At 37.8% G+C, this 26151-nt stretch overlaps 6 protein-coding genes across 7 annotated transcripts; 3 read left to right on the plus strand and 3 right to left on the minus strand.

Annotated features, from left to right (window-relative positions):
- The first annotated feature begins 1294 nt into the window (after positions 1 to 1294).
- LOC111795251 lies at positions 1295 to 6852 on the plus strand. 2 transcript variants are annotated; one of them, XM_023677557.1, is made up of 6 exons: positions 1295 to 2082; positions 2932 to 3024; positions 3149 to 3364; positions 3524 to 3606; positions 3732 to 3829; positions 6417 to 6852. In XM_023677557.1, exons 3-6 carry the CDS (start codon positions 3181 to 3183, stop codon positions 6565 to 6567), a joined length of 516 nt encoding a protein of 171 aa, XP_023533325.1. In that variant the 5' UTR covers positions 1295 to 2082; positions 2932 to 3024; positions 3149 to 3180; the 3' UTR covers positions 6568 to 6852. The 2 variants fall into 2 exon arrangements, with proteins under 2 accessions (XP_023533325.1, XP_023533324.1); XM_023677556.1 differs by having other exon boundaries at positions 2932 to 3364.
- A 357-nt stretch (positions 6853 to 7209) lies between these two features.
- Positions 7210 to 9740, minus strand: LOC111795250 (cyclin-dependent kinase inhibitor 3-like). Its single transcript, XM_023677555.1, has 3 exons — positions 9166 to 9740; positions 7650 to 7853; positions 7210 to 7566 (listed from the first exon to the last, which is right to left on the minus strand). The coding sequence occupies exons 1-3, from the start codon at positions 9600 to 9602 to the stop codon at positions 7497 to 7499; spliced, it is 711 nt and encodes a 236-aa protein (XP_023533323.1). The 5' UTR covers positions 9603 to 9740; the 3' UTR covers positions 7210 to 7496.
- Positions 9741 to 12918: 3178 nt separating this feature from the next.
- LOC111795732 (BTB/POZ domain-containing protein At5g48800-like) lies at positions 12919 to 16175 on the plus strand. Its single transcript, XM_023678296.1, has 4 exons — positions 12919 to 13458; positions 14015 to 14081; positions 14246 to 15421; positions 15495 to 16175. The coding sequence occupies exons 1-4, from the start codon at positions 13397 to 13399 to the stop codon at positions 16026 to 16028; spliced, it is 1839 nt and encodes a 612-aa protein (XP_023534064.1). The 5' UTR covers positions 12919 to 13396; the 3' UTR covers positions 16029 to 16175.
- On the minus strand, positions 16149 to 18152 carry LOC111795733 (cytochrome b5, seed isoform-like). Its single transcript, XM_023678297.1, has 3 exons — positions 17727 to 18152; positions 16684 to 16750; positions 16149 to 16567 (listed from the first exon to the last, which is right to left on the minus strand). Exons 1-3 carry the CDS (start codon positions 17973 to 17975, stop codon positions 16317 to 16319), a joined length of 567 nt encoding a protein of 188 aa, XP_023534065.1. The 5' UTR covers positions 17976 to 18152; the 3' UTR covers positions 16149 to 16316.
- Positions 18153 to 19493: 1341 nt separating this feature from the next.
- On the plus strand, positions 19494 to 20771 carry LOC111795707 (E3 ubiquitin-protein ligase RNF8-like). Its single transcript, XM_023678267.1, has one exon. It carries the CDS (start codon positions 19534 to 19536, stop codon positions 20671 to 20673), a length of 1140 nt encoding a protein of 379 aa, XP_023534035.1. The 5' UTR covers positions 19494 to 19533; the 3' UTR covers positions 20674 to 20771.
- Positions 20772 to 21690: 919 nt separating this feature from the next.
- Positions 21691 to 24748, minus strand: LOC111794632 (protein XRI1-like). The gene is made up of 9 exons (XM_023676716.1): positions 24547 to 24748; positions 23825 to 23880; positions 23606 to 23713; positions 23386 to 23525; positions 22949 to 23021; positions 22750 to 22852; positions 22633 to 22673; positions 22468 to 22551; positions 21691 to 22374 (listed from the first exon to the last, which is right to left on the minus strand). Exons 1-9 carry the CDS (start codon positions 24567 to 24569, stop codon positions 22097 to 22099), a joined length of 906 nt encoding a protein of 301 aa, XP_023532484.1. The 5' UTR covers positions 24570 to 24748; the 3' UTR covers positions 21691 to 22096.
- Positions 24749 to 26151: the final 1403 nt, after the last annotated feature.

The following is a 26151-nucleotide window of genomic DNA, read 5'->3' on the forward strand; positions in this document are numbered from 1 at the left end:
CATTATGAATAGAGTAGCTTGTGATGCTCACGTCGAGATAAAGCAAGTTGGTGACCCTTAAGTGACACCCATTTGGGTATGCGAAGACCAATATAGAATGATGTCATGATGCGACCGAAGATGACGGTGCATCATCCAACACACCATATAAACATGTATATTGAAGAGAAACGAGACATAAACAAGATAGGGACAATGAGTTTGTCGTGAGCGTGTTAAGATCACAACACTACACAATTGAAAAAATACGACCGTGACACTATGGACAAATTATTAGCACTATATTAGAGAGAGAGAAAAAATGGTAAATATGATATTTATTGTTATAAAGTTAATTTTGCAAAATTTATAACAAAAAAGTATATAATAAATTAATTAAAAAAAAAACATATATATACAAGAAATTGGAAATGAAAAATAGGTTATGAGTTGAAAGGGACAATTGAGGGGATGATAATAGGACCACTGATGATCCAAAAGAGTGAAAAGGAGTTAATGGTAATTAACCATTGTTTGGTTCATTTCAGAATTTCAGCACCTTTCCATTTAATTCACACCCGCACGTCAAGTTAGCTTTGGTTCTCAGACAAATTTAATGTGCATCGAATTTCAAATCTTCTCTGTTTTTCGCTTTGCCCCTTTTTTCTTCTCTCCTTCTCTCATGGGTATTTGAACCCTTCAAACCTTTTTCAGAGGCCTAATTTTCTTCAGATCTTGCATGGCCACAGCAAGCAGTTCAAGTTCGCCAAATTCTTCTAGTTCTCGTAATTTAATTCCATTTCTTACTCTTCTCTTCGTATTTCTCACTGCCGTCGTGCTCGGCAGCCCTTCCATGGCTGCCTCGGAGTCGCAGACACGTCTAATTCCACATTCCTTGAACAATCCGCCGCGAAAACATAGGTTGGAGTCGGAATCTGGCGGACGAAGTCCGAGAGACGATCGTCGACTTGAATCTGCGGTTTTCGAGGTTACGAGCGGAACGAATCATGTTTTGAACAATCCGCCGCGGAAACAGAGGTCGGACTCGGAGTCCGGCGGGCGAGGTAGGAGAAACGATTGCGATTCCAAAAGTCCGCCGCGACAACAATCGTTGGACACGAAATCCGGCGGCCAGCGGAGAGACGATAGTCGATTTGAATCTGCGGCGCACGAAGTTCCGAGCGGGCCGAATCCGATTTCGAACTAGTTGAAACATAGCTTCGTCAATCGGTGCGGTTTGAGCGGATATCTTGAAGTCTTTTCTCTCTGTAAATTAATGACGCTGGAGGTTTGGTATTTGACTTGCGCTGAATTTTCATCTTCCTGTAGATGCAGATTAACGACTGAGTTCGCCATTGAAGCTTCTCTCGTACACTGCTCTGCATCTCCATTTTTAATCTTCCTTTTTCCTTCTCCTCCCATGTTTTTGTGTGGTTTTTGTTTCGTAATTCATATATAAACATATACAGAGTTATACTCTCACAAATATTTATACTATAGATTGCGAGGAGAAGATTATCGTTAAACGAAAACATATTCTACAACTAGTTTTTTTGAAATACTTCTTGATCCAATATCTCGATTGATAAGATGTTTAAATATAGTTTTTGGTCTTTTGCTTTCTCACAAATTCTTCTGTTTAGAATTGTTAGTTAGATTTGTTCATCTCTCAAATATTTTCCTAAAGCTTTTAATGGAATTTGTTGATAAATGTTACTAAGCTCACATTTAGCGTTCTTCACGTCTTGCTTTTTGTTTTACTCTGACCAGGTACAATGCTTTAAGATTGTCCATTTCATTCCAGTTTTGATCATTATCTTTAAAACTTTATGCTAAATTAGAAGTCATAGATGTTTAATATTTTCGTTACAATTATAATATTTTAATTAATCGAGTTTAGTAGGATAAAATTGTCTGTGTTTGATTAGATAGTGCCCGGTGGTGGGGGAGATGAAATTTGTATTGGAAGATTTTCAGGTGCATGTGGTGCTGAAATCCGAGACGTCTGATTGGAATCAATGCTGATAGATGGAGGGTCCGGATTGGCAGGTGGGGTAGAGGTGTAAGATATGTCTGTACTGCGGCATGCAGCAGATTGAAGCAGTAATGGCCTTTTGTTTTTGGGCATTTGTCTTTTGCTTTGTTTTGCTTTGTCTTGCTTTGTCCTCCCCTTCACAACTAAAGCTAACGCCCAGTCTAGCGGTGACATAGATTACTCTTTCCTATTATTGGATTCTCTCCATCTCTCCCTTCCCTCTACTCATTTTTAATGGATAGTTTCTATATTTTCGAGCTTACTAGAAAGTATCTAGTTAGCGAGAGTTAGGCCAGACTCGAGCTATAGAGGAAAATATCATGTTAGAGAGAGTCGAGACCAAACTTGAGGTCCTGGTTAAGCGAAACTGAGGACATACAACAAAGAACAGAGCATTATCTATCACAAATTTGAAGATCTACGTGACCAAATTTTCCTGTTCAATATCTTGCTTATTTGACATGGCATGAAACACCGAACCTGCACTTAGAAATAGTAATCTTTGAAAAACGCATTCGAGCTAATGATAGAGAAAGAACACTTTACGACTACCTCATATTGTAACCAACCTCACCAATTTCACATTAGAAGTATATCGATTTTTGCTCAATAACTAAATAATTTTGTTGGTAAATATGCATATTTGATCAGGTATTCATAAATTTTATATTTAATTATTTTAAAAAAATAGACTTACAATAATATTCTTAACGTTGTATTGTTTTAATCTATAAATTATTGTAGTCTGCATGACTCTATAATGAAATTAAGTCATTAATAGAATTTGTTGTAACCAATTTAAATATAATTCAAGAACGTATGGTTATACGTGAGGTATGAAAATTTGGAACTGGAGGTAAAATACGATAATTTTGAGCTTAGTTGAGGATTCTTTAAATATAATATAATTACCGCAGGAGCACATTTGGAAATTCGGAGCTCCTTCCGCCAGAACACAACGGAATCCGAGTTCAATTCCCTAGCCAACAATGATCCATCATCATCTTCCTGTAATCTTCTTCTGCTTTCAATTCCCTAAAAGCCAATACAGCTTGCAGCAGAAGGCAAAATTTTAGTTGGTTTTCGATGTTATTTCACATAGGATTCTTATCTTTTTGATTTGGCGCTGCGAAGAGTAGGAGCAGGTCCAGATCAAACTACGAAAAATGAGCTTGTCTTCTTGGTTTCGACGGAGACTTTTGAGGCAAATCGACCAGTTTACCGAAAGTTCGATTCCCTTGCGGAAATCCGATGGAGAGAAGGAAGAGCAATTCCATGGAGTCACAGACGCGTTGATCGAATTTGTCAAGTCCTTCACCATTGAAACCTTCAAGAACTTTCCTCTTCAAGGTATCTCGCTGTTCCTTCTCTATAACCTTCAATTCCAGTAGGTTTTTAAGTTCTGTTGGATTCTTGGAGGGTTTTTTTAACAGCTGAGGAGATTTCAGTTTTGATATCTTCGTTTTAGTTTATTGCTGGATTTGATTCGCAATTTGGATTTGTGTTCAGATGAAGGGGAAGCACTTTGTGGTGATCAAAATCTCTCGGATTGGCAGGAGCGACATGCCGTTCTTGTGCTGTCTAAAGTCAAGGTTCGTTTCTTGGTATTCATGTACAAATGATTTCGAACCTGTTCAAATAGAACCCTAATGTGGTTGGGCTATGTGATTGTGAAGCCTATCAAAATTGAACTGTCAATTCTTTTCTCATTTTGAAGGAAATTTCCCAACTCAGATATAAGCTCTGCCCTGGACATTTGAAGGAACACCAATTCTGGAAAATATATTTTGCCCTTGTCAAGAGCCTGGTGGTTGAGTAAGTCCTATTGTTTCCATTTAATTCTGTTTAAAATGTGGGCTTTTCATTATATTATATGATCCAAGTAGTCGTTTTGTGGTTCTTAAGGTATGCTTGTTCGCCCATGTGTGAAAGTTCATGGAGTTTCAATATTTTTTTCCATTTTCTTGTAGAATCTTTTAGGTTTTAGGCTTAGTTTCTGTGTCTCTTGTATGAAATATAATTTCTTTTTTGCTTTCCACGACTTTCTGTGACATTAGAGATATGTGTTCTTGTGTAAATACTTGTTTGTAGTTTTTAGCAGCTGATTCAGTACAATGTTTGGAAGTTTGTTCCGCATCACTAGAACGTCGTACCTCCTTTCTGTTGCTTTTTAGAAAAGGATATTATTTTAGAAAGAAGAGTTTGTCTTTTAAGATGTTTGGTTATTTAGTTATTAACTTTCTGTGAATGGTAGAGAAATCAGAGATGTGTTCATTAGTTTGTTCATAGGGCTCATTCCAATGTGCAAACACTTGTCTTGTTTACAGTTCCTCCAATTTGGTTCAGAGCTATAGCTTGAACTTGTTTGTGCATCAACAGAAGTCGTACCGCTACCTCCCTCCCCTATCTATCACACATCATGTATGTATAGCCATGTCAGAGGAAGGAGAGGACATCCAGAGTTAGTTTAACTATAATACAAGGAGAATAAGTATGCCTCGTGAGTAAAGTTGTTATTGTTGGACCTATTGGGTCCATGAGGGGAGCAAGTAGAATGTTGGACCATGTTTTGTAAATGTTGTAGTTATGGAATGAGGTAGCATGCATATGATACAACGAGTACAAAGTCAAAGCCACATTCCTCTTAAAAGCATGTTTTTCTTTTGTATTTGGTTTATTTTTCCTGTTCCATTCTACTTGATCCTATTTAACTAGTATCATAGCTTCATCTTGGATCATGCCCAAAGGGAGAAAAAATGGACACCAAAGTGCATATGGTGGAATCCAGATTGGAGGCAACTTAGGAATAGGTAAATAGGATTTCAATGTTAGAGTAGGGTTCATTGGAGGAGATTTATCAAATTTTGCACTAGAAGAAATTGGTGCGGACACCATGAAACCCTTGGTGTTTAATGACGGAAAGGAAGGCACGAGATTTAGCTAGGGGGTGATTTCGAAGGTGGGAAGATTATTAAGCTAGTAGTGTGATGGTGGGAAAATCTGGTGAGGTTCATTGAGATTTCGATCATGTGGAATTGATGAGGAGGGTGGATTTACTTCCATTTTTGTTTTCCTGGGACGGATATTAATGGTTGGATATTTTGGGCATCCTGCAGCCATGAACTTAAACAGAGGAACTATAAATGATTTTGGTGGTGATACAAAAAATGCTGATGGACTTTGTAGCAAGTTTGAAGTCTGCCAATAGGAGTACCAGGTCTCTTGTGAGTTTTCAACTACCCTAACCTTCTCTCAATCGGAAAATGGAACAGTCCTTGGCCACTGAAAGGTATGAAAAGCTGGCTTTATGGAAATATGGTCCTTTCCAAAGAACTGAATGCATAGTGAAGGGAGGATTACTCAGTCACCAACCCACCTCATCTTGTTTTTAGTTTAAAGCTGGCCAAAGTGATCCCAGCCCATTACCATCACAGCTAGCTCTACATTAGATCAATACTTTAATTCCGGAGTCAGTTCTAGGAGACAGGTTAGAAGTTCGCATCCAATGTCTGGGTCAGTCACTTGAGGATGCAACCTGGGAACCCCATGAACTAGTACAGAATCAGAGTAGAAAGCAATCCACCTTCAAGACAAGGTGATAATTTGAACATGAGTGTTGATAGGAAGTCAGCCCTCCATATGCATTACCTAAACTAGCAGGAAAATCTTCGACCAGCAAGTTTGTTTTTGTTGGGCATATTGGTTTCTATGAGAGGAGACGGCTGAGTTTGGGACCATGTTTTGTAATTCTGTTTGCAACGGAATTGGGTAGTATGAGCTACGGGGAATATGCGTCAAGGATACGGTGTAGAATAGGATGCAAATTAACTATGGAACTTTCAAGGAAGCCACAAGCCTCTCACATGTCTCTTTTTTCCCTTTTCCTTGTGCAATAGACTCTTCCTTTTACCTTGAATTCTACCAGCATGTGTCGAGGAGAGCAAGCTGAGTTTGGGACCATGTTTTATAATTCACTTTTTTGATGCTTTAAAGATTCTAACTTTGCAAGGACCGCTTCCAATTATTGGTAATGCTACACACAGATTTCTGTAGTGTAATTTGTCAGGTAATTTAGCTCAACGGTTTCATAACGGATTATGCCGAAAGCTCGGTAGTTCTATTTCCTCTTCCTGTACTGCCATTACTAGAACTTTATGATGTTAAAACTGTAAGACAAAAAAATTTGAACAATTACCTTGAATCTGTTTCCCTATAACTTTTCGTTCGTTGATGCTTCTGGTGTGCATAATATAGGCGAACATCTCGTAAATAGTCTAATTTCTCGGGTCATACCTGCACTTATTTTCTTCTTCCTCTGGAATTTCCGAAGATACTGTCTTAAATTGCTCTCTACTTCTTTGCGCATTTAGCACGGAATTCAAGCTTTTGTTTATATTGGCAGATATGAACTGCGTGCAATTCAACTTGATAAACTTAGGAGGATGGCTTTAGGGAATGAGGGATCTTCCAACTGCACTTCATCATATGAAGTTGAAATGGCAGAGACGAATACTGCATCACATTTAGCTCCTGTAGGGCCACTAACTCCATAAAACCAAAGCATGCATTTTGGTATTTCAGGCTTAACAAGTTTAACTGTTGCCCATACTCATGATCTGATTTACTAGCTGATGAAATATTGAAGATGGTTTGATGCTTCCTTCTGAATCAACCAAAAAGTATCTTTAGAATTCCAACTGTGGCTGTACAAACCCAAGTTACAATAGAGACCAGAAAATTGTGATTGCATGACTTTAATACAGCTTTCCAAGAACATTTATATGTGATTGCATGAGTTAAATATAGTTTTCCAAGAGTACTTATATGTGATTGCTACACATTCTGAGAATCTGTTGAAATTTTGTTGTGTTATCCGGGGACTTGGAGCATTTAATGTGTAACGAAAGTGACAATTCCTTGCGTTGAACAGAATTGTACTAAGCGTAGAATGCAGAGCCGTGCAATGACCCACGTGAAACTGCTAAGCATTGCATCGAAGTAAGTGCATGGGGGGGGGACAAGTTTATGTATAGTATTTACATTTACATGATATATTATTTCATTTCATCTATCATTTCCTCTCTGCAAAGCTCCTCAGAATTTCTTCCAAATGAAGCCAAATAAGATGGCGTAAGAACCAGAAAGAGAAATCATGTCTTAGTTTCAGATGGGTTATGATTAATGAAGACGATGGGTGGTGAAGAAACTTCATTTATTTTACTAATTTGAAAGACAAACTAACCCAGATATGGACAACTGGAACAGTTAAGATAACATTACAAATGACGACGAGAGACGCTTTTATGTACTATCCACCATTCTTCCAAATGTCTCTTCTAACTAAATATGGATTAAAAGCTGGTTGGTTAGTATGAGATATGCCCCAACTTTGTGTTTGCTATAGAGAGCTAAACTCATCCTGTGACCCCAAAATGTGCTTCTCATAGAGACGAGACACTTGAGAATCGAGATCATAGCTAACTTAGGGAACCACTTGCACCCATTCATATCGTCCTTGGAGAGGCATTTCACTTGCAAAGTCGAAGTTATACCTGCAGAAACCCACACTCCAACCATGAACTTGATAGTCACTTTCTAATCCAAGTATACATCACAAATAAATTCATTGGCTTACTTCTGAATAAACGTTGTTTGATGCCATAGCTCTTCTTGAGCAAAGAACTCCTCTATGTCATTTGCAGTAGGGATACTTTTAAGCAACTCCATCTCTACTCCTGAGTTGGTTGTATGTGAATTTGTCTCCATCTGGGTCGAGTATGATGTTGCGTTGGTGCTTGAATCTCTAACCAAGCTTCTATGTATTTTTTCTGCAGTGCCCCTACACAAGCATACCCTCAAATCATTGTACTTCAGAAGAGCTATAAAATACGCAAAAGGTACCAACTTGTAAAAGAAAAAAAGAACCCTTCTTAGCTTAATCAACTCAATTAACTAGTTCATGAGATTGCCTTTAAGAATACACTAATTGAACTCAGTTATCCTTTTTACGTTATCAAACAGTGTCTACTTAATCTAAAGCAAAACCAAAATTGAGAAAAGAACACACTACAGGGCATCGAATATCTTAAGGAATATGCCAGGTCTAATGGGACAAACTCTAATTTGGCTGGTAGTAAAAAATATGGCATGAAATAGATCTATAAGTTATAACTTCTTGTCACCTACACGTTTCAAAAATCAAAATATGCTCAGGCCCAAAATGACGACATATGCTGCAAAATTGTGGAAAGCTAATAACTATTGCAATCAGTATTCCCATAGGTAACTACCAACTTTATTTAATTCTTCCAATTTATTGCCAAAAAAGAAAACTCGCATTAAATTAATGCAAGCAGAACTCCATTTTGCCTCTTTGAGTTTCAGCCCAAAAGCTGAGGTAGAAACCAGAAAATTGAACCATTAAGTCAACAATTGTTCATGGCCAAGAAGAATTCAGGGATCTTGTCATCTAATGTAAAATAAATTAAATGGAATTAGCTTGATCACGACCATATAAATAATAAATAACTTCGTGACCCTCTACCTAAAATTTAATAATCTTCCGATCATCTTAGTAACCAAATGTTATAACGTGAAATAACAAATAATATTCTCGTGAGAATAATCGAGGTGTCCAAGCTGACTCGAAAACTGACAAATATTTTTAAAAAACAGCCTATCCACTGAATATACCAACGAAACTCTTAAAAAGTCATATCTTACAGCATAACTAGCCTATCATGAAAGATACACTACAGCAACATATGGTAACAATGGAACGACAGGATGCGAAGTGGAAAGTGAAGTCACATATAGGGAAAAGGAACAGTACGAGAATAGTGATAGTCAAACAAGCAAACATGGTCACAGAGTGAGCCCATCCAGTTCAGTAGAAACCAATGCATCAATCCTATGAGCAAATAAATTGCCAAAGACATGTAAATAACAAAATAAGAAAAGGAAAAATCTGAGAAACCCATGAACTAGACAAATAGTTTTAACTAGTAACGAAGATCGCGACGAAATCGAGATTTGTCGGCAGTACGATAGCAATCAAAAAACAAAGGAAGAAATCACAGCCATTTTAAGCCATCACAAGCTAAAATTGAATTCAAACAACAACAATTCCAGAAAAGCTTCCGAAACCGTACCTATTATCACCTCCAAAATCCAGGCAGTTCTCGCCAAAATAATCCTCGAAATCCCTAGCATTTCCACTCCCTGTTTCCACACGAAGCTTCCTCTTCTCCGAACCCGAGTCCGCCAAATCCCGCTTCAACCGAGAATCATTAGAGGAACACTCACGACTCAAGCCATCTTCGCAACACTCGCCGTCCTGCTGCGCCTTATGCAGCTGCCGGAATACCGGAGGCTTTTCAAGTCGACGGTTGCGCAGCTGCAAGTAAGAAGAAGAAGATGCCGCCGCTCTAGGGCTCGAAACAGCGGCGGATTGAGAGAATGATTTGTTGAGGCGCTGTAGGGCACGGGTTTTAGCAGCTCTAGTACGGAGTCCCGGAGAGGACTGCGGTGAGACCTCCATAACTGCAATGCCGCCTGTAAGCTTCGATTTCTTCATGTACTTTCCCATAAATCAATGTGTGTGTGAGACCGAGAATAGGGTTTTCTGGGTTTTCTTCGTTCCGTTCTGATGGAACAGAGGAGAGAGAGAGAGAGAGAAGGCGCGAAGCTGCAAATGGAAGAAGAGAGAGAAAGAGAGGGAAGTTTGTAGGAAAAGGACGAGAGAGAAAGAGACAGAGAGCGCGGGAGAAGTAAATAGGAAAAGTTAGGGTTGGGGATTGGGGGAACAGTTCGCCTCTATTTATATTTTTCTTTTCTTTTTTTTTAAACAAAAACAAAATCTATTTTTAAATATTAAAAATAATATTAAAACTTTTTAATTTTATAAAAAAAAAAAATTATAATAAATTACTAACAAAGATAGTAATTTTATTAATTTAATTTTTTTTTTTTGTTCCATTTATAACAAGTTCATTGACTTTCTCCTCCATTTCTCCGTATTTTTTTCTCCGGATCATTCTGCGATTCTTTCTTCTTCATGATCCGTTGAAGTTTCTATGTTTCTATGTAACGTGATTTGATTGATGCATTTGTCAATCTCTATTCATTCTGTGTTCCACAGCCAAATTTGACATTTGGGCTTACTGAAATTGTGTTTAGATTTTGGAAGTAGAAATTTGATGTTTCTAAACCGTGTTTGAACTCTCTAAGAACGTTACAGTTGAGCATGAGATTTGCCATTTTCATACTTCTTGTTGGTTGCTCCGTTTTTAGATTACTAGAGGGTTGCAGATGAAGTGTTCGATCTTTTTACGCAATGAAATGAACTTGTGTTTCATTCTAAATTTCTGATCCTTTACTTGGATTGCTTTGAACAGACTTCTTGGTTTTAGTTTCACTCCGAATCTTGGTTTGAAATATTGCTGTCTTTCTTTTGCATGTCTGGTGTTCTGGCTCAAGCTCATCAGTCATTGCTTGATTTGACATGTAATGAATTAGTGATATTTAGTTTGGTTGTGGTTGACCTTAGCTGTGGCTTGGCTCGACAATGGAACCCATTGAAGGCATACGGTGTGTTGAGATTATGATGATATGATATGATTTCTTGTGCTGTTTTACCATTGGCTTTGTTTGTATATTTCAAATTGGCCCAAACATTCACAAATAAAAAAAAAAAGTTCAAGCCCACTGCTAGTAGCTAGTGTCTTATTTAGACTTTTTCTTTCGAGCTTTCCCTCAACGTTTTAAAACGCAAATGCTAGGAGGAGATTTCCACACTCTTGTAATGAATGCTTTGTTCCCCTCCCCAACCAATATGGGATCTCACAATCCATTCCCTTCGGGGCTCAACGTCCTCGCTGACACACTACCCGGTGTCCACCCCTTTAAGGCTCAATGTCCTAGCTGACACACTGCCCGATGTCTGGCTTTAATACCATTTTTTGAATAATTCACACGAAATATTTCTTGGTTGCACAATGCTCCACTATTAAACAAATTTCTCTTTGAACTTACCACTTATTCATAAACTCTCCATGACATTGTCCACTTTAGTTCATGTTTTTGCTAATAAACTCTACTCAACACCCTGTATGATTTAGCATATTTGCAGGGACTGGGCAGCAGAAGTTGCCTGATAAGATGATGAAAGCCCGCTCAGGGATGCTTGAGCTGATATGAGATAAAATTAATAGCATATTTGCTAGGAATCACGAATCTCCACAGTTGTATGATATTATCCACTTTAAGCATAAGCTCTCATGGCTTTACTTTGGGCTTGCCCAAAATGACTCGTACCAATAGATATGTATTCCTTACTTCTAAACCTATGATTTCGACGTAGGACTACTCTCCCAACAATCCTCAACAATATTTGCATCAATCACGGCGAATGCATGAATCTTATAGGTGAAATTTTGGAGATTAATTAAAAAACTTAGAAACATATTGAATATTATTTAAAGTTTTAATACCAAGTATAATTAACGGAAAAAAAACATGAATTATTTATCTATCCATGTTTATTCTCGGCACGTTCATATGTTTATAAGGGTATGGGTCCTAAAAAATAATGATCCCTAAAGGGACCCCACTAGGATGGTGGCAGTAGACAATCATATTCCATATGTTTTCTTTCATAATTATATTGTCCTTATCATTTTCAACCCTAACGTATATTTCCACCGACTTTCCTAAGAGTAAAAATTGAAATCATAAAAACGTAAATAAAAAATCAACCTAACTCGACCCAGATAGGTATCAAGACATTAGATGCACTATCGACCAGCACGTAGTGAAGGGTTGCCCAAATTTCTCGACCCAGTATCCTACACCTCGCGTTCATGATATCTCTATTCAGCTCGGCCTTAGAGACATGAGGATGCACTAATAACCAGCACATAGTGAATGGTTGCTCAAGTTTTTCGACCCAATATCCTACATCTAGCATTCATGATATCTATATTCAACTTTGTCTCGTAGACATGGTCGAAGCACAGCCAACATGCTTCTTCCACGACATGCTCTAGTCTCGGGTATCTTCCATAAATTACATAGATTAACAAATAAGGTATCGGTGGTGAACGTTAGATTCTTTTTCGGTCCCACGAGCTCCAGTTAGCATCGTGTCTTTTTAACCCTTTTGTTTGTTTGCTTTATGTCGTTTGACAAAGTGAAAAGAAAGAAAAGACGATGATGATTTATTTGGCTAAGTGCCGAAAGGAAAAATAATCCACTTTTTCATGTTGGCCTCTTATGTAAGCTTTGGTTATTTTATTCTCCCCTCCCTTTTATTTATTTATATATTTATATATTTATAATTCCTCTATTTAAATAATAAAAAAACAAAAACAAAAAAATAATGTCTTCATGTCCTAGATTTTAGGGATACGGCCCAAAACTAAAAGACAAATAATTTTTATAAATTTTAATCACATTTCTTAATTATTCATATTTTTTTAATTAAAAAATTATTTTTTTAGAATATTATTTAAAAAATTCAGATTTAATCAAGATTTGTTATAAAATAATAAAAAGAAAAAAAAAACTCAACTTTTTAAAAAAGAAACAAACTTTCCATTTAGTAATGATTCAATGTATTTTTTATTTTATAAAAGTAATTATTTTTGGCTCTTTGAAGAAAATATAAATTAATCTTAAATTTCGTTAATTAATCAATAATTAGAATATATAATTAAAAACATTAGGATAAAAAATGGGAATTTTTTTATTATTAAATAAATAATTAGTTTAGGTTTATTCATTGTAAGAAAAAAGTTTAAATGGGTGTGAATGGTAATTAGTAAAAGTATGAGGACCTAAGTGATATTATGAAATTCTTGATTGACGATAAAGAAACAAAAGATATCAAGTTTTACAGAGTTTGAAAATGGCTTCTAATCGTCAAGCGAAAGAACGACCTTTTCCCGCTCTTTCTGTTCTTATTTTGTTTCTTTGATTGCACAGTTTCGAATGGATTTTGACTTCTCCGTCCAGGGATTGCTGATTTTCTACCCCCTTTATCGCGCTTGTTTGCCTGCTCAAACAGGGCAGACATGATCACAGGGGGAGGAAAAAGGAAGAACCCCAGAAAGAAGGCATGAAATTAGTGAATTTAGTAAGGTTTGATGGGATTTTAAACAGTTTGTGGCGTGTTAATCAAAGCATTGTCCCACCCATAAGGCCCCATTGCCTTTGGACAATTGCAATCTAGTGATTTTCAAGAATGCACGCCAACTGTTCGACGAAAATGGCCAAAGAGGAGTTTCTTCAACTTTCTCCCATTGGATCTCTTTACTCCCTTTGTTTCCTAAACCCCACCATCCTTTTCTCCCTACTGACCTCCACTTTGCTCTCCCTTGCAACATGCTGCAGCTCCAGCAACAGATGTCTCTTGCCAAGTCGGTGCGCCACCGATGCAACGAATGGTTCGTTTGTTTGTTGTCTTTGATGATCTTTTGCCTTGTGTTCTTGTCATTAATCTTCTCTTGAATTCATGTTAGTTTAGTTTTTGTGCAGTTCTCTGTACTAGTTGTGGTGTAATGCTGCCGTTTGGTCATTGTTCTTTTTTACTTTTTGGCATTCTAGCTGTGCAAGATCTCTGCCGTTTGGTCTAGATGGTTTGTTCTAATTTCCAACACTAGCATTAGGATCGTCCCCTTCATTCTATGTCGACTTCGGCCCCGAGCTGTCTGTGCCATGAATTTTGAATGTTTTGATGAGTCGATCTTGTCGTGCTGGTTTTCGGTCGAGCTGGTGTTTTTCGTGCAAGCTCGTTCTTTCCTGTTTTGGATTGGTGTATCGTTTGGCTGGTTCTTAGTGTTTCAAAATGATCTAGACGCTTCTCTGATTGACAGTATTTTGGCTTAGCAATGTTCTTTACTTTAGTGGATTGAAGTATCTGGATGGAAAATGATGATGATTATCATTCTCGTTGAGTACAAATATTTCTTCTTGTGAATCATTGGCTACTGATTCGTGTAGGATTTTTCATGATATTCCAAGCGATATTACGATTGACGTGGCTGGAGTGACATTCTCCTTGCATAAGGTGACACTAACAACTTGAGCTCCAGCTTGATAAAGATTTCGTTTTTAGTTTTCTTAAATAAACATTTGAATTCTTTGTCAAATTTCTGTCATGAATATGTTCCCATTGAATATCTTGAACACGTCCCCAGTGAAGATCTGGTTTAATTAAACTACTAAATGCAGTTCCCTCTCGTCTCTCGAAGTGGGCGAATTCGGAGATTAGTTGCAGAACATAGAGACTCTGATATCTCCAAGGTGGAGCTTCTCAATCTACCAGGAGGAGCTGAATCTTTTGAACTGGCAGCAAAATTCTGTTATGGGATCAACTTCGAAATTACTCCAGGAAATGTTGCACAGCTATGTTGCGTTTCCGATTATCTTGAAATGACTGAAGAGTTCTCGAAGGATAATCTCAGTTCGCGAGCTGAAGAGTATCTCGAGAGCGTCGTCTCGAAGAACCTTGAAATGTGTGTTGAAGTGTTGCAGCAATATGAGAATTTACTCCCTCTCGCCAATGATGTAAGAGCAGTTAGCCGTTGCATTGATGCAATAGCATCAAAGGCTTGTTCAGAGCAAATCGCTTCAAGCTTCTCACGCTTGGAGTATAGCAGTTCAGGGAGACTTCATATGAGCAAGCAGGCTGTCAAGTCTGATAGTGACTGGTGGATCGAAGATATCTCGGTACTTCGTGTTGACTTGTATGAACGAGTCATTACAGCCATGAAGTGTCGAGGGGTTCGTCCCGAGAGCATAGCTGCATCCCTGATGAATTATGCTCAAAGGGAGTTAACAAAGAAATCCACTTTATGGAACCCATCTGGGCAGACAAAAGTTGATATCATTTCAGGTTCAAATGGACAAGAAAAGCTTGTTGTTGATACAATTGTCAGTCTTTTGCCTGTTGAAAAATCTGTCGTTCCAATCAGTTTCCTTTTCGGGCTTCTGAGGAGTGCTGTGACGCTTGATTGCTCTGTTGCCTTCCAACTCGACCTCGAGAGAAGGATCGGATCCCAGCTGGACATTGCTACTCTTGATGACCTTCTGATTCCATCCTTCAAAAACTCAGCTGATACTTTATTTGACGTTGACACAGTTCATAGGATTTTGGTAAACTTCTCTCAACAAGATGATAGCCAAGACGATATGGAAGACGCTTCTGTTTTCGATTCGGATAGTCCTTGTTCGCCATCTCAATGTTCATTGTTTAAAGTATCCAAACTAGTGGACAACTACCTTGCTGAAATTGCACCTGATGCAAACCTTAACCTTTCCAAGTTCATGCTCATTTCAGATTCCTTACCTTCACATGCACGTACCATCCACGATGGTTTATATCGAGCCATCGATATCTATCTTAAAGTACGTATGTGCATTTCGTATGTTCTAAGACATTTTCATTTTGATTGATTGACTTATTGTTGCTTTACCACAGGCTCATCAAGGTCTATCAGATTTAGACAAGAAGAAGCTCTGCAAACTAATCGATTTTCAAAAGCTCTCACAAGAGGCTGGTGCTCATGCTGCTCAAAATGAGCGTCTTCCCCTCCAATGCATGGTTCAAGTCCTGTATTTTGAGCAACTAAGGCTTCGTACTGCACTATCGAACTCTTGCGACGATGAAGACTACAAACCTTCACATCAATCATGGCGGATTAGCAGTGGTGCATTCAGTGCAGCAATGTCTCCACGAGACAATTATGCATCACTGAGACGAGAAAATCGTGAACTAAAACTTGAACTCGCTCGCCTACGGATGAGATTGAATGATCTCGAAAAAGAACATGTTTGTATGAGGAGGGACATGCAGAAGTCTAGTTCTCATAAACTTGTGAGTTCTTTCTCGAGAAAATTTAGTAAAATGAACTTCTTTGGGCATAGCTCTTCGAGGGGTTCGAGTTCCCCATCGAAACATTCGCAGAGGACGGATTCTAAAGTGATTCAAAGAACATGTACAAGTGCAGAATAGTTCCAATTTACATCACACAGTACAATGCAGAGTCCCTTTTCTTTGTTGAACAAATTCAAGTTCTTTTCTCCTCTCTTTGGAGAATAATTCAGTCTACTTGTAATTCGTAAATGAATAACATTGCCAAGAACTACTCTTTATTGATAATGTTTTTGGTAAGTAAACATTATATAACAGAGGAAGTTGAAACATTTTTCAGCGGCATCATATAACAAGTTTCAAGCATAGTACACTCATTGGAACAAAATATACCAATTTTTTCAAAAAAAATGGATATAGTTTCAGTGTTCATGTTGTTTTGGTATAGAGATGGATGCCAAAAGCCAATGCCAAAATTACCAGGGGAGCTAGAAACTGGAGGACCTTGATAATGAACTCTGGTGTCTTGTCTTGGTTGTATAGGGGCTGCTTTGGAGGAGTGTACTTCCTTTTTGTAGGGATAGTTGAGCTATCGATGTCGCCGACGTAAAATTCTTCCATCATCGCTCGAGCAGCACTACTGTGCCCGACATCGAAAAAATCATTGGTTGCATCCTTACCTGTAGATGATATGAAGAACCAACATTGGTGTCTCAAACATTATGATCAATTCATTTGACAAAGCTTATTAAGAATATATTTGAATGAAAAATTTTCGTTGCGTGTTTTTCCCTACCAATGGCTGACAACAAGACTTCATCACCACCAGGATGGTCTTCAAGGAACTTTGTTACATCGTACACCTATTGGACCAATAACACAATTGAAAAACAATTAGGAATGGAGAGAGGGGAAGGGGACATAGAATTACACATCGATTGGAGAGGAGAACTAAACATTTTTTATAAGGGTGTGGAAACCTCTCTTTTAAAAAGTTCAAGGGGCAAACTCAGAAAGGACAATATACGGTAGCGATGAACTTGAACTGTTACAAATGGTATCAGAGCCAGCAAGGAGGTTGAGCCCCAAAGGGGATGGACACGAGGCGGTGTGCCAACAAGGACGCTAGGCTGCAAAAGGGAGTGGATTGGAGGGTCCCACATCCTTCGGAGAAGGAAACGAGTGCCAGTGAACACGCTGCGCCCGGAAGGGGAATGAATTATGAGATCTCACGTCGGTTGGGGAGGAAAATGAAGAAGGAAACCTCTCCCTAGTAGGCACGTTTTAAAAATCTTGAAGGAAAAGCTCAAAGATGACAATATATGCTAGTGGTCGGCTAGAACTATTATGGGTACTCCTAGCGATCGGCTAGAACTATTACGGGTACTCCTATCCAAATAATAAAAATAAAAGAATCGGATCTAGTAGAGAAAAGTACTATGTCCTAAATATTAAAAAAACATGTAATTTTGTTTGCTTGAACAGATAAATAAATTACAAATTCAGTGACAAATCGTTTACATACACCAAACTTCGATTCGTAAGCCCAATTCAGATCAAACAATACACAGAAGAGCACTATTTCCATCCATGAAACTCAATCAGTCAAAGCAAATAGACTCAATGAATCTTTAACACTTCAGCAACGTCAAATCGTATTTTCTATAGATTTCATCCTTAACCAAATTCCAAAAACAAAAACTATTTTTTTAGTCTGCGAAAAAAGTAAACACAAAACAAGAAGTATTTATATGCATAAATTTCAAGATCAAACAGAAAATGAAAGCCATGTAAAGAATTTGAAACCACATTGAGCCACAGAGATAAATGATCAAATACCTTGTCCTCAATGATCAACCAGCAGTCGTTGCGGTTGTCGTGGGAGGCAACCTCAGCCAAAGTGAACACGGTGCTACCAACCATCGTCGCAGCTTGGAAGAGGGAGAGAGATAGAGATAGAGAAGTTTGTGTAATCTGGCAGTGGCAGACAATTCTTTCCTGTTTTCCTCTTGCACCAAAAGGGCTCTGTTTCTTTAGGTTTTGAAGGGAAGTGGAAAGTGGGGTTGTTGTGATCATGAATCTTAACATTGATTTTATTCCCTATTGAGCGATGGGTAGGTAAGAGGCTGATACAATGCCATTCTCATACCAACCATTCCTCTCTTTTTTCTTCCTTTATTTGCTTCTTAAGTTTTCAAAGTGTGCTTACCCACAATTCAAAACTATTTTACTCCCGCTACCCACTTTCCGACCCTAGTAAATATTATCCGTTTTAGCCGGTTACGTATCGCTGTGAACCTCACAGTTTTAAAATGCTTCTACTAAGGAGAAGTTTTCACACCCTTATAAGAAATGTTTCGTTCTCCTCTCCAACCAATGTGAAATCTCACAATCCACCCCTCTTGGAGCCAGCGTCCTCACTAGCACACCACCCGGTGTAACTCTGATACAATTTGTAATAGCTCAAGCCCACCGCTAGTAGATATGGTCCACTTTGGTCTGTTGAGTATCGTCATCGGCCTCATAATTTTTAAAAGCGTTGGGGAGAGGTTTTCACATTCTTATAGGAATGCTTTGTTCCTCTCTCCAGCAGCCGACGTGGATCTTACCATTAACGTTTTAAAACTATTCTTGAAGTAGAAATCCATTAGAATATTGAACAAAAAATTCGTTTTCGTTCAACATTCTAACAGCATTTCTACTCCAAAAATAGTTTTAAACATTTACGAAGAAAGAAAGTAATGGTGTTATTCAAATTGATATTGATATCAAACATTGAAACTCCATTGAATTCAATGATATTTTCAACCAAACCAAGCCCACCAACCTAGTGGGGTAGTGAATGTGGGTGTCTTAAACAAATGTTAGGCTTCCTAGTCTTTGCCAGTGTAGATCAATAGAATTTAATTTATGATTCAAATAACATGCCATAAAGTATGAACATTGGCAACCTATAAATCATTTCTTAATCTCACTTATTTACTAAATAATACCAAACTTTTCAATAACTAATGAATTCATAGTTAATGATATATTAACTATGGTAAATTTTTAAATTTTCAAGGTGATTAACCTTTTTCAATCACCAAGAAACTAAAGAACTTAAATTTTGAAAATACAATGATAAAAATGGTAGTAAATAATAATAAAATAAAATAAAAAACCAGAAGCAGTTTTGAAAAAATAATAATTTAGAAAATAAAAAGTGGTGCTTTACAAAAATTAATAAATAAATAAATAAATAAAAGAGGTTGAATTAATTATAATTTTTTTTTTTTTTCACGAACAAATTTGGAGGACCTCACAAGATTCCGAAAATTGAGACAGCCTCTCCTAACAAATTGCTTCCGTTCCACATTTGGAATTTAAATTCAGATTTTAATTTTTGAGGAAAATCATAAATAATGAATTCGATCCAAAAATAAGGAGAATTCAACGGAAAATACCTGAAGCTTTCTTCGTATTCTTCCTTCCGAGCTGGAACAATCAATCCAATCTCCATGTGTGTGTTGAAGCTTAATTTTGTTCTGTAATTACGATTTCCAGGGAAAATAAATGATCCATTGATTGTTCTGAAATCTGCATTCAATTCCATTTCACATTACCTTCTTCTTTCTGTGATCTTCGAGCACGGAAGGTTGTTTCAATGCCGTTACTTGAGGAGGGTCGTAGCCTCGCCGGCTATACACTTGATGACGTTTTGGCTAACAATAGATTTGGACCGCCGGCCTCTGCAACTGCAAGGGCTGCCGAAATCCGAGGCCGAACCCTACTCGACGTGATCCGCGACGAGGAGCCAAGCGCCGCCAAGGGGCTTTTCGGAAAGGACAAAAGGACATGGAAGTCTTTTAGGGAGAAACTCCGATTGAAGCGCGCCGGCTCTGCTTGGGTCTCCACAGTTCCGATTCCGACCTCCGATATGCCTTTTCAACCTAAGCGATCCCTAATGGGGAAGCGGAGTCAAGTCCGGTTCAACACGCCTTCGTCGCGAAACTCCACCGATCATTCCGCTCGTAATCCGTCTGAAGAATCCTCCAAATCCATTCGCCGTCAAGTATCTCGACAGAGTTCCACAATGAACAGCTCCAGCGATTCGACTCCGTTCCAATACGACGAGTCCTTTGATTATTCATCCATTCCGGATTCAGCGCCGAGTCGAATGAGGCCGCAAATGTCGCGTCACACCTCAATCCGGATCCCAAATCCAACGGAGAACTACACCGATCTAACTGAACCAGATCACGATAACCGAGTCCGACATATAAGCTCCGCCTTCTCGGAGCGGAGAATGATGTCCGCTAGAGAAACCGTAGCAGCACAAGAAGCAGCCGATGCAGCCGCCGCCGCCGCCGCAGCGGAAGCTGCAGAAGAAGAGGAAGAGAAAGAGAAAGAACAAAACGAAGACGAAAATGAAAACGTAGAATCAACAACAGGATCGGAGGAAGGGGAGAAGGAGTCACCTACGTCGGAGCCGGTAAGGATGTCGTTGATGGATCTGTTGCACGAGACGGACAGAGAAATGGGGTTCGAAGGGTCGAATTACGGAATGGGGTTCGAAGAAGATGGCTTCTCCGATGAGGAAGACGTTGCATACGAAGAAGAAGATGAAGACGATGGTAGTGGCGGAGAATTCAGCTGCTGCGTTTGCATGGTGAAGCATAAGAACGCGCCAATGGCGGCATGCGGCCATACATTTTGCAGGCTCTGTTCGAAGGAGCTTATGGTTAGCCGCGGGAACTGTCCCACTTGCAGCGATTTCATCTTGGAAATGCTCGAGGCTTTTTAATTCTTCTTCCTTACCACCAATTGTTTGAGGATTTTAATGTGTTTCTTTTTGCCCCCACAAAGATTAGTTCCATGTAAAGGGAGAGTTTCAATCTTTTAATTCCCTAAGTGTATATGATTATCAATTTTTAATTTAATCTGTTTCATAAAGTTTCAAACATTTCAAGTCACTTGAGAGACCAGAAAATTGGGCATGTTCCATTGTCAACCATTTCTAGGATCATTCCGACTATTTTTATGAGATATCACATCAGTGAGTGAGGGGTGAGGGGTCGGGTCGAACCACGCGTTTTAAAATATGTAATCATAATGGGTCAAAACGGATAATATCTACTAATGGGCTTGAGCTATTACAAATGATATAACAGAGCTAGACATCATGCAAAACGGATAATATCTACCAATGGGCTTGAGCTATTACAAATGATATAATAGAGCTAGACATCATGCAGTGTGTACCATAGAAGATATTGAGCTCTCGAGGAGTAAATTGTGAACACATCGGGCATGTGCCTTTAAGGATAGATTGTGAGATCTCACCTCGGTTGAAGAGGGGAACGAAGCATCATCATTCCTTATAAGGGTTGATTGGAGAAAGGAACAAAATATTCCTTACAAGGTGTAGAAACAGAATATTCCTTACAATGTGTAGAATCCTCTCCTTAGGGGACTCGTTTTAACAGAATATTCCTTACAAGGTGTAAAATCCTCTCAGACTCGTACTCGTTTTAAAATCTTGAGAGAAAAACAAAAGAATGATGTAGGCTTAGACTATTTAGACTATTACGAGCCTAGAAAATTGGGTCAATGGTCTAAAAGTTGAAACAATGTCCAAACTTCTTTATGAAGCATAGAAAGAAGAGTCAAGAAGACAAGCTCAGAGTGCAAGGCTTCTCAAGCACATCTTTTCACCTATTTTCTCTTTAACCAAGAGCCTGTAAGGCTGTAAGCCTGTGAGACAATAAGATCCTACTTGATTCTCATACTTCCACGGTCAACCAAACACAAAAGCAGGAAAAATAAAAAAGCTGACTGGTTTTCAAGCTTTCCACCAAAAGATTTTGATTACAGCAGAGTTCCACAAGGCATTAAGAATAAACATGATGATAAGGAGTGTTGTTTTCCAAGTCTAAAATGACACGAACCTTATGGGTATCGAACTCGAACTCGAACTCGGACTCGGACCTACAAGAGTTCGCTTGGAGGCATAAACATATTAATGAAGTTATATGATTAGGGATTCCAAGGGCAACCCTAATGTTCCTACACATCTCTCCCTCTCTCTTTCTCTATACCAAAAATGAACATTAATCAGCTTCTGTACTGCTTACTACATGGCCATGACATTTTACAAGTCCCTCAAGGATGACCGAGGGGCGGCAAAAGGAACGTTTGGACAGCGATAATTGTTATACATGGTTCGTTCAACCTCTGGTCCTCATGATTGTAATGCTGCCCTTTCCACCTTCAGTATGAATCTTGGTTTTACCGACGACGGGCTTACCGGAGAAGGCTGATGTTGGGTATGATTGAGATGGGTCTTCAGGTTGATGCTTCAGTTTTGAAGGTGGAGGCGTGCGGATCCGCTGGTTTATGTCCTTCAAGGTGACATCTCCATGGAATCCACAGGGTTTGATGAAGGCAAATGGGTAGGCAACTGAAGAAGCTAACTTAGTCGGAGTTCTAATATACGACTTTCGACCTGCACGTATAGGCAATGTGGGAACGTAAAGCAATGAACACGGTATATCAACATTGTAAAGAAACCTTCAAAAGGTCAAGAGCAGAATAGAACCTTTAAAAATTATGTTCCGAGGAACTCGAGTAGGATGATGTTGGACTGCGTTAGATTTGAACTCAGGTGCAACATTACAAAACTCTACACAAGTTCAAATTAACCACAGTCATCTTTCATAACGATATATAAACGAACACAAACCGTAACAACATTTTACTTTACCTGATACATCGATTTGATTGTCCGAAGTCCCAGCAAAGTTCCTGAGTTCCACATTATAAGGAATTCATATAATTGAAACTAATAATTAAAAAAAATGGATGCACACAAGGCACATACAAATCCTCAGGGCTGCAATGCATATCAGCATCATTAAGGCAATCAGCAATCCAACCTTCAGGTGAGTGATCCAAATTCTCAAGACAAGAAGTTGGCACATTAGCTGAGGCAAATATATAGAGATCAGACAAACCCAAGAGGCAAACAAGTACATCGATATACGATTTCTACATTAAGTAGTATCTTGCTCGGGACAAACCTGAGAGTCCAGAGCACTCGGGAATCTCGTATGGAACATCAGGGACAGCAGCAGGACTAGAAACATCCTTATTCTGAAAATAGAACAAAACAACGTTACAAATTTCACACAAATTATATAGTTTGGTTGCATGGTATCACGGTCGTACTTTACAGAAAAGACAAATGAGAAGCCTGCTTCGAAACATAGATATCTACATTCGTTAAGCTATTTAAAAAGACAAAGTAAACTCCTATCAGTGTTGTTCGTCGTTAAACCTTGTCTGCCGAATATTAAAGATCGACATTTAGCTCCATGCAGCAAAATAATTGGCAAATACATAGTACGCAATAACATATAACTTGAAAAATTAACGCGTTCGACACAAGTCTTTCTGAATCCTTTGGTCATAATGTACACTTGCTTATCAAGAGAAGCAGGAATTGCATATCACTTACATGTGATTTTAGAAATCTAGAAGACAAATCTTCACAGCAGAGTGAAGTTTCTATATCTTGTGCAGTAAACTGTAACATCCGACGTCTCTTCGCTTGTGAATGAGTTTCCCTGGATTCTTCTGATTTCTTGTTCCTGTCATCTGAATATAAGTGTAAACTTCAGAAAAAACGATTTCCTTGGAGGTAACTGAGGGATTAGAGAAGGGTGTAATGTCCTCACCATTATGCGTGACATGGTATGCCAAGTCCCCGCAAGCTTTAACCGGAGTTGTTTCATCGAACACATACGAAAGATCGTCATTTTCAGACACCCCGTCCCAAAGGCATTCTATTATAAGTTCATGACAATGACAACAAAAGAGATAACAAGAATGAGCAAGCATAACACCAACAAGATTACATAATGCATAAAAAACAAAACAAACCAGAAACTACTCACCCAAATCGGTATCCTTCTGGATGGTATATCCATCTCCATCCCAATTCCAAGAATCACTGAAAAATTACACATTAAAGCAACAAGAATGTACGATTAGGAAGATGCAGCACTTACTACCAAAAGAGAAATTGAAAACAATTTGGTTCAATCTAATAGCACACTAAACCACGCTTCTTGAGGAGGAAGGGGAGGATTTTCTCAAGAAATGAACAAAACAACAACCATTTATCTGACAAGGAAATGATTAAACAATTGGGATCCGAAAGAGGACAAAACCGCAAGAACACTACAAACAACATAGCGAGTCATTAGCTCTGGATGTCACAGTACATTGATGACAAAACAAGCCGTCAAACACACACACACACACACACACACACACACACACAAACACAAAAGAAAACAGTAATGCAATGGCCACTACTTAAATTAGATCTAACAGCCGCATCCTCATTCCCATTTCAACCACAAATTACCGATTACAGACAAGAAAATCATGGTAAATCAAAGAAACAACTCAATCCGACAACAAACTCCCAAAACTCCCCACACCAATCTGAAACAAAAACCCAAAGCAGCTTCCTCCAAATAAGAAATCAACAATCAGTACTAGATCTTCCAGAAAAGACGCATTACAAAAAATCGCAAAAGAAAGCCCCAGAAAACAAAATCAATCACAGAAACAAACAGAAAGAGCAGAAGGTTGAGGGCGATGATTTTACTTGTTTTTGGCGGAATCGTCCATGGTTGCAAGAGAAAAAGAAGAGTGCCAGCAGCGAATTGTTCTTGACTGCGATCGAAAAATATGCGATTGAAGAGCGACCCAGTTCAGCCGCTGGATGTTGGATTAGGGAGCTAGATAATGGGGGCTATAGACGAAGAAGAAGGAGAAAAAGTGCCCACTCACCAAGTAACTCGCAACCCAGCGCCTAAGTTCTCTTTTTATTTTCGGTAAAAATACATTTTTAGTAAGTCACCTTTGACTATAATTTTCCCACTTTTTTTTCAATTTAGTCCTTAAATTTTAAAATATTAACCTTTTCATCTTTAAATTTTAAGTTTATTTCATATTTGGCTCATACATCTTAAGATTTTACATTTTTACCATTACAATTAATATTTACTTTTCATCTTTTGTGTTAACTTTAATTATAAATTTAAATGTTAGAGTCTATGTTTTTTCTAATTAATATTAACACTGATAAAAATCAATTAATTAATAAAAATTTAATATAAAGTGCGAAAATAAATATATAAAATTAAAAAATTATGGGAAAAAGTGTAAATATTTATAATTTAAGGACGCTAAAAAATAATAACTTATCCTCTTTTAATTTTAATTTTCTCCGCTTTCAAGGGGACAATGACAGAACGCTTTTACTTGCTGGTTGCATTTTTTTTTTTTTTTTTACCATTCCACAAAAAAAATATAAGTAAAAAATTCATGTAAAAACATATTTATTTATCTTTTACCACCCGGGTAAATATTCTCTAAGTCAATTTAAAGTCTTTGGTTGTTCTTTTTCTTTTAAAATATAGTATTTTAGGTGTGTGGACATGGATTTTAATTTTTAATTAATATAATAATAATAATAATATTTTAGCTATTAAATTAAGTTATATTTTGAATAAAAATATACATTCACTTATATTTTGAAAATTTTGAATTAAATTTAATTAATATATAATTATTTGGCATATTAAAATATAATGTAGACGGTCAACTTTAGTGTCTTTTATTTATTATCGGTAGGTTTGGATTTTCTCTTTTTTCTTATTTTATTGCAATATATTTTAAAAAGGTTTGTTCTTTTAAAATAAAATATTTTTATAATTATTCCCACAAATTTTAGTATATTCGAATTATTATTATTCTAAATAATATTTGATTTTTCACTAAAAATGTAAATAACAATTGTGGGCGATGCATTGACACGTGTACGGTAGGATCAGGAATTGAATAGTATCACGCCTCATTGAATGGAGCCGTTGGGGCATTAAATTCTTTGGCCAATTGGAATCCGGATAATAAGACAATTAAATAATATTTTATTTCCGAATATATTTATTAATGCTTCAAATTCCATTCTCCCTTAAGGTTACTTTCCATGATTATTATTCCCACAAATTTTAATTTAATTTTGTTGGGCCCATTTTTTTAATTTTCTTTTTATTATTATCCCGAAAAATGAGTTGTACATGAACGAATAGAAACTATGTCTGAAAGTTCCTCTACAATCGATGTGGGATCTCATAACTTCTAGTTACATTGGACGGTGTGCGAGCGAGAACGTTAGGTCTAGAGGTGGATTATGAACTCTCACGTC

The sequence above is a fragment of the Cucurbita pepo genome, chromosome LG05 (genome assembly GCF_002806865.2).
Source record: "Cucurbita pepo subsp. pepo cultivar mu-cu-16 chromosome LG05, ASM280686v2, whole genome shotgun sequence".
In the NCBI taxonomy this organism is placed as follows: Eukaryota; Viridiplantae; Streptophyta; class Magnoliopsida; order Cucurbitales; family Cucurbitaceae; genus Cucurbita; species Cucurbita pepo.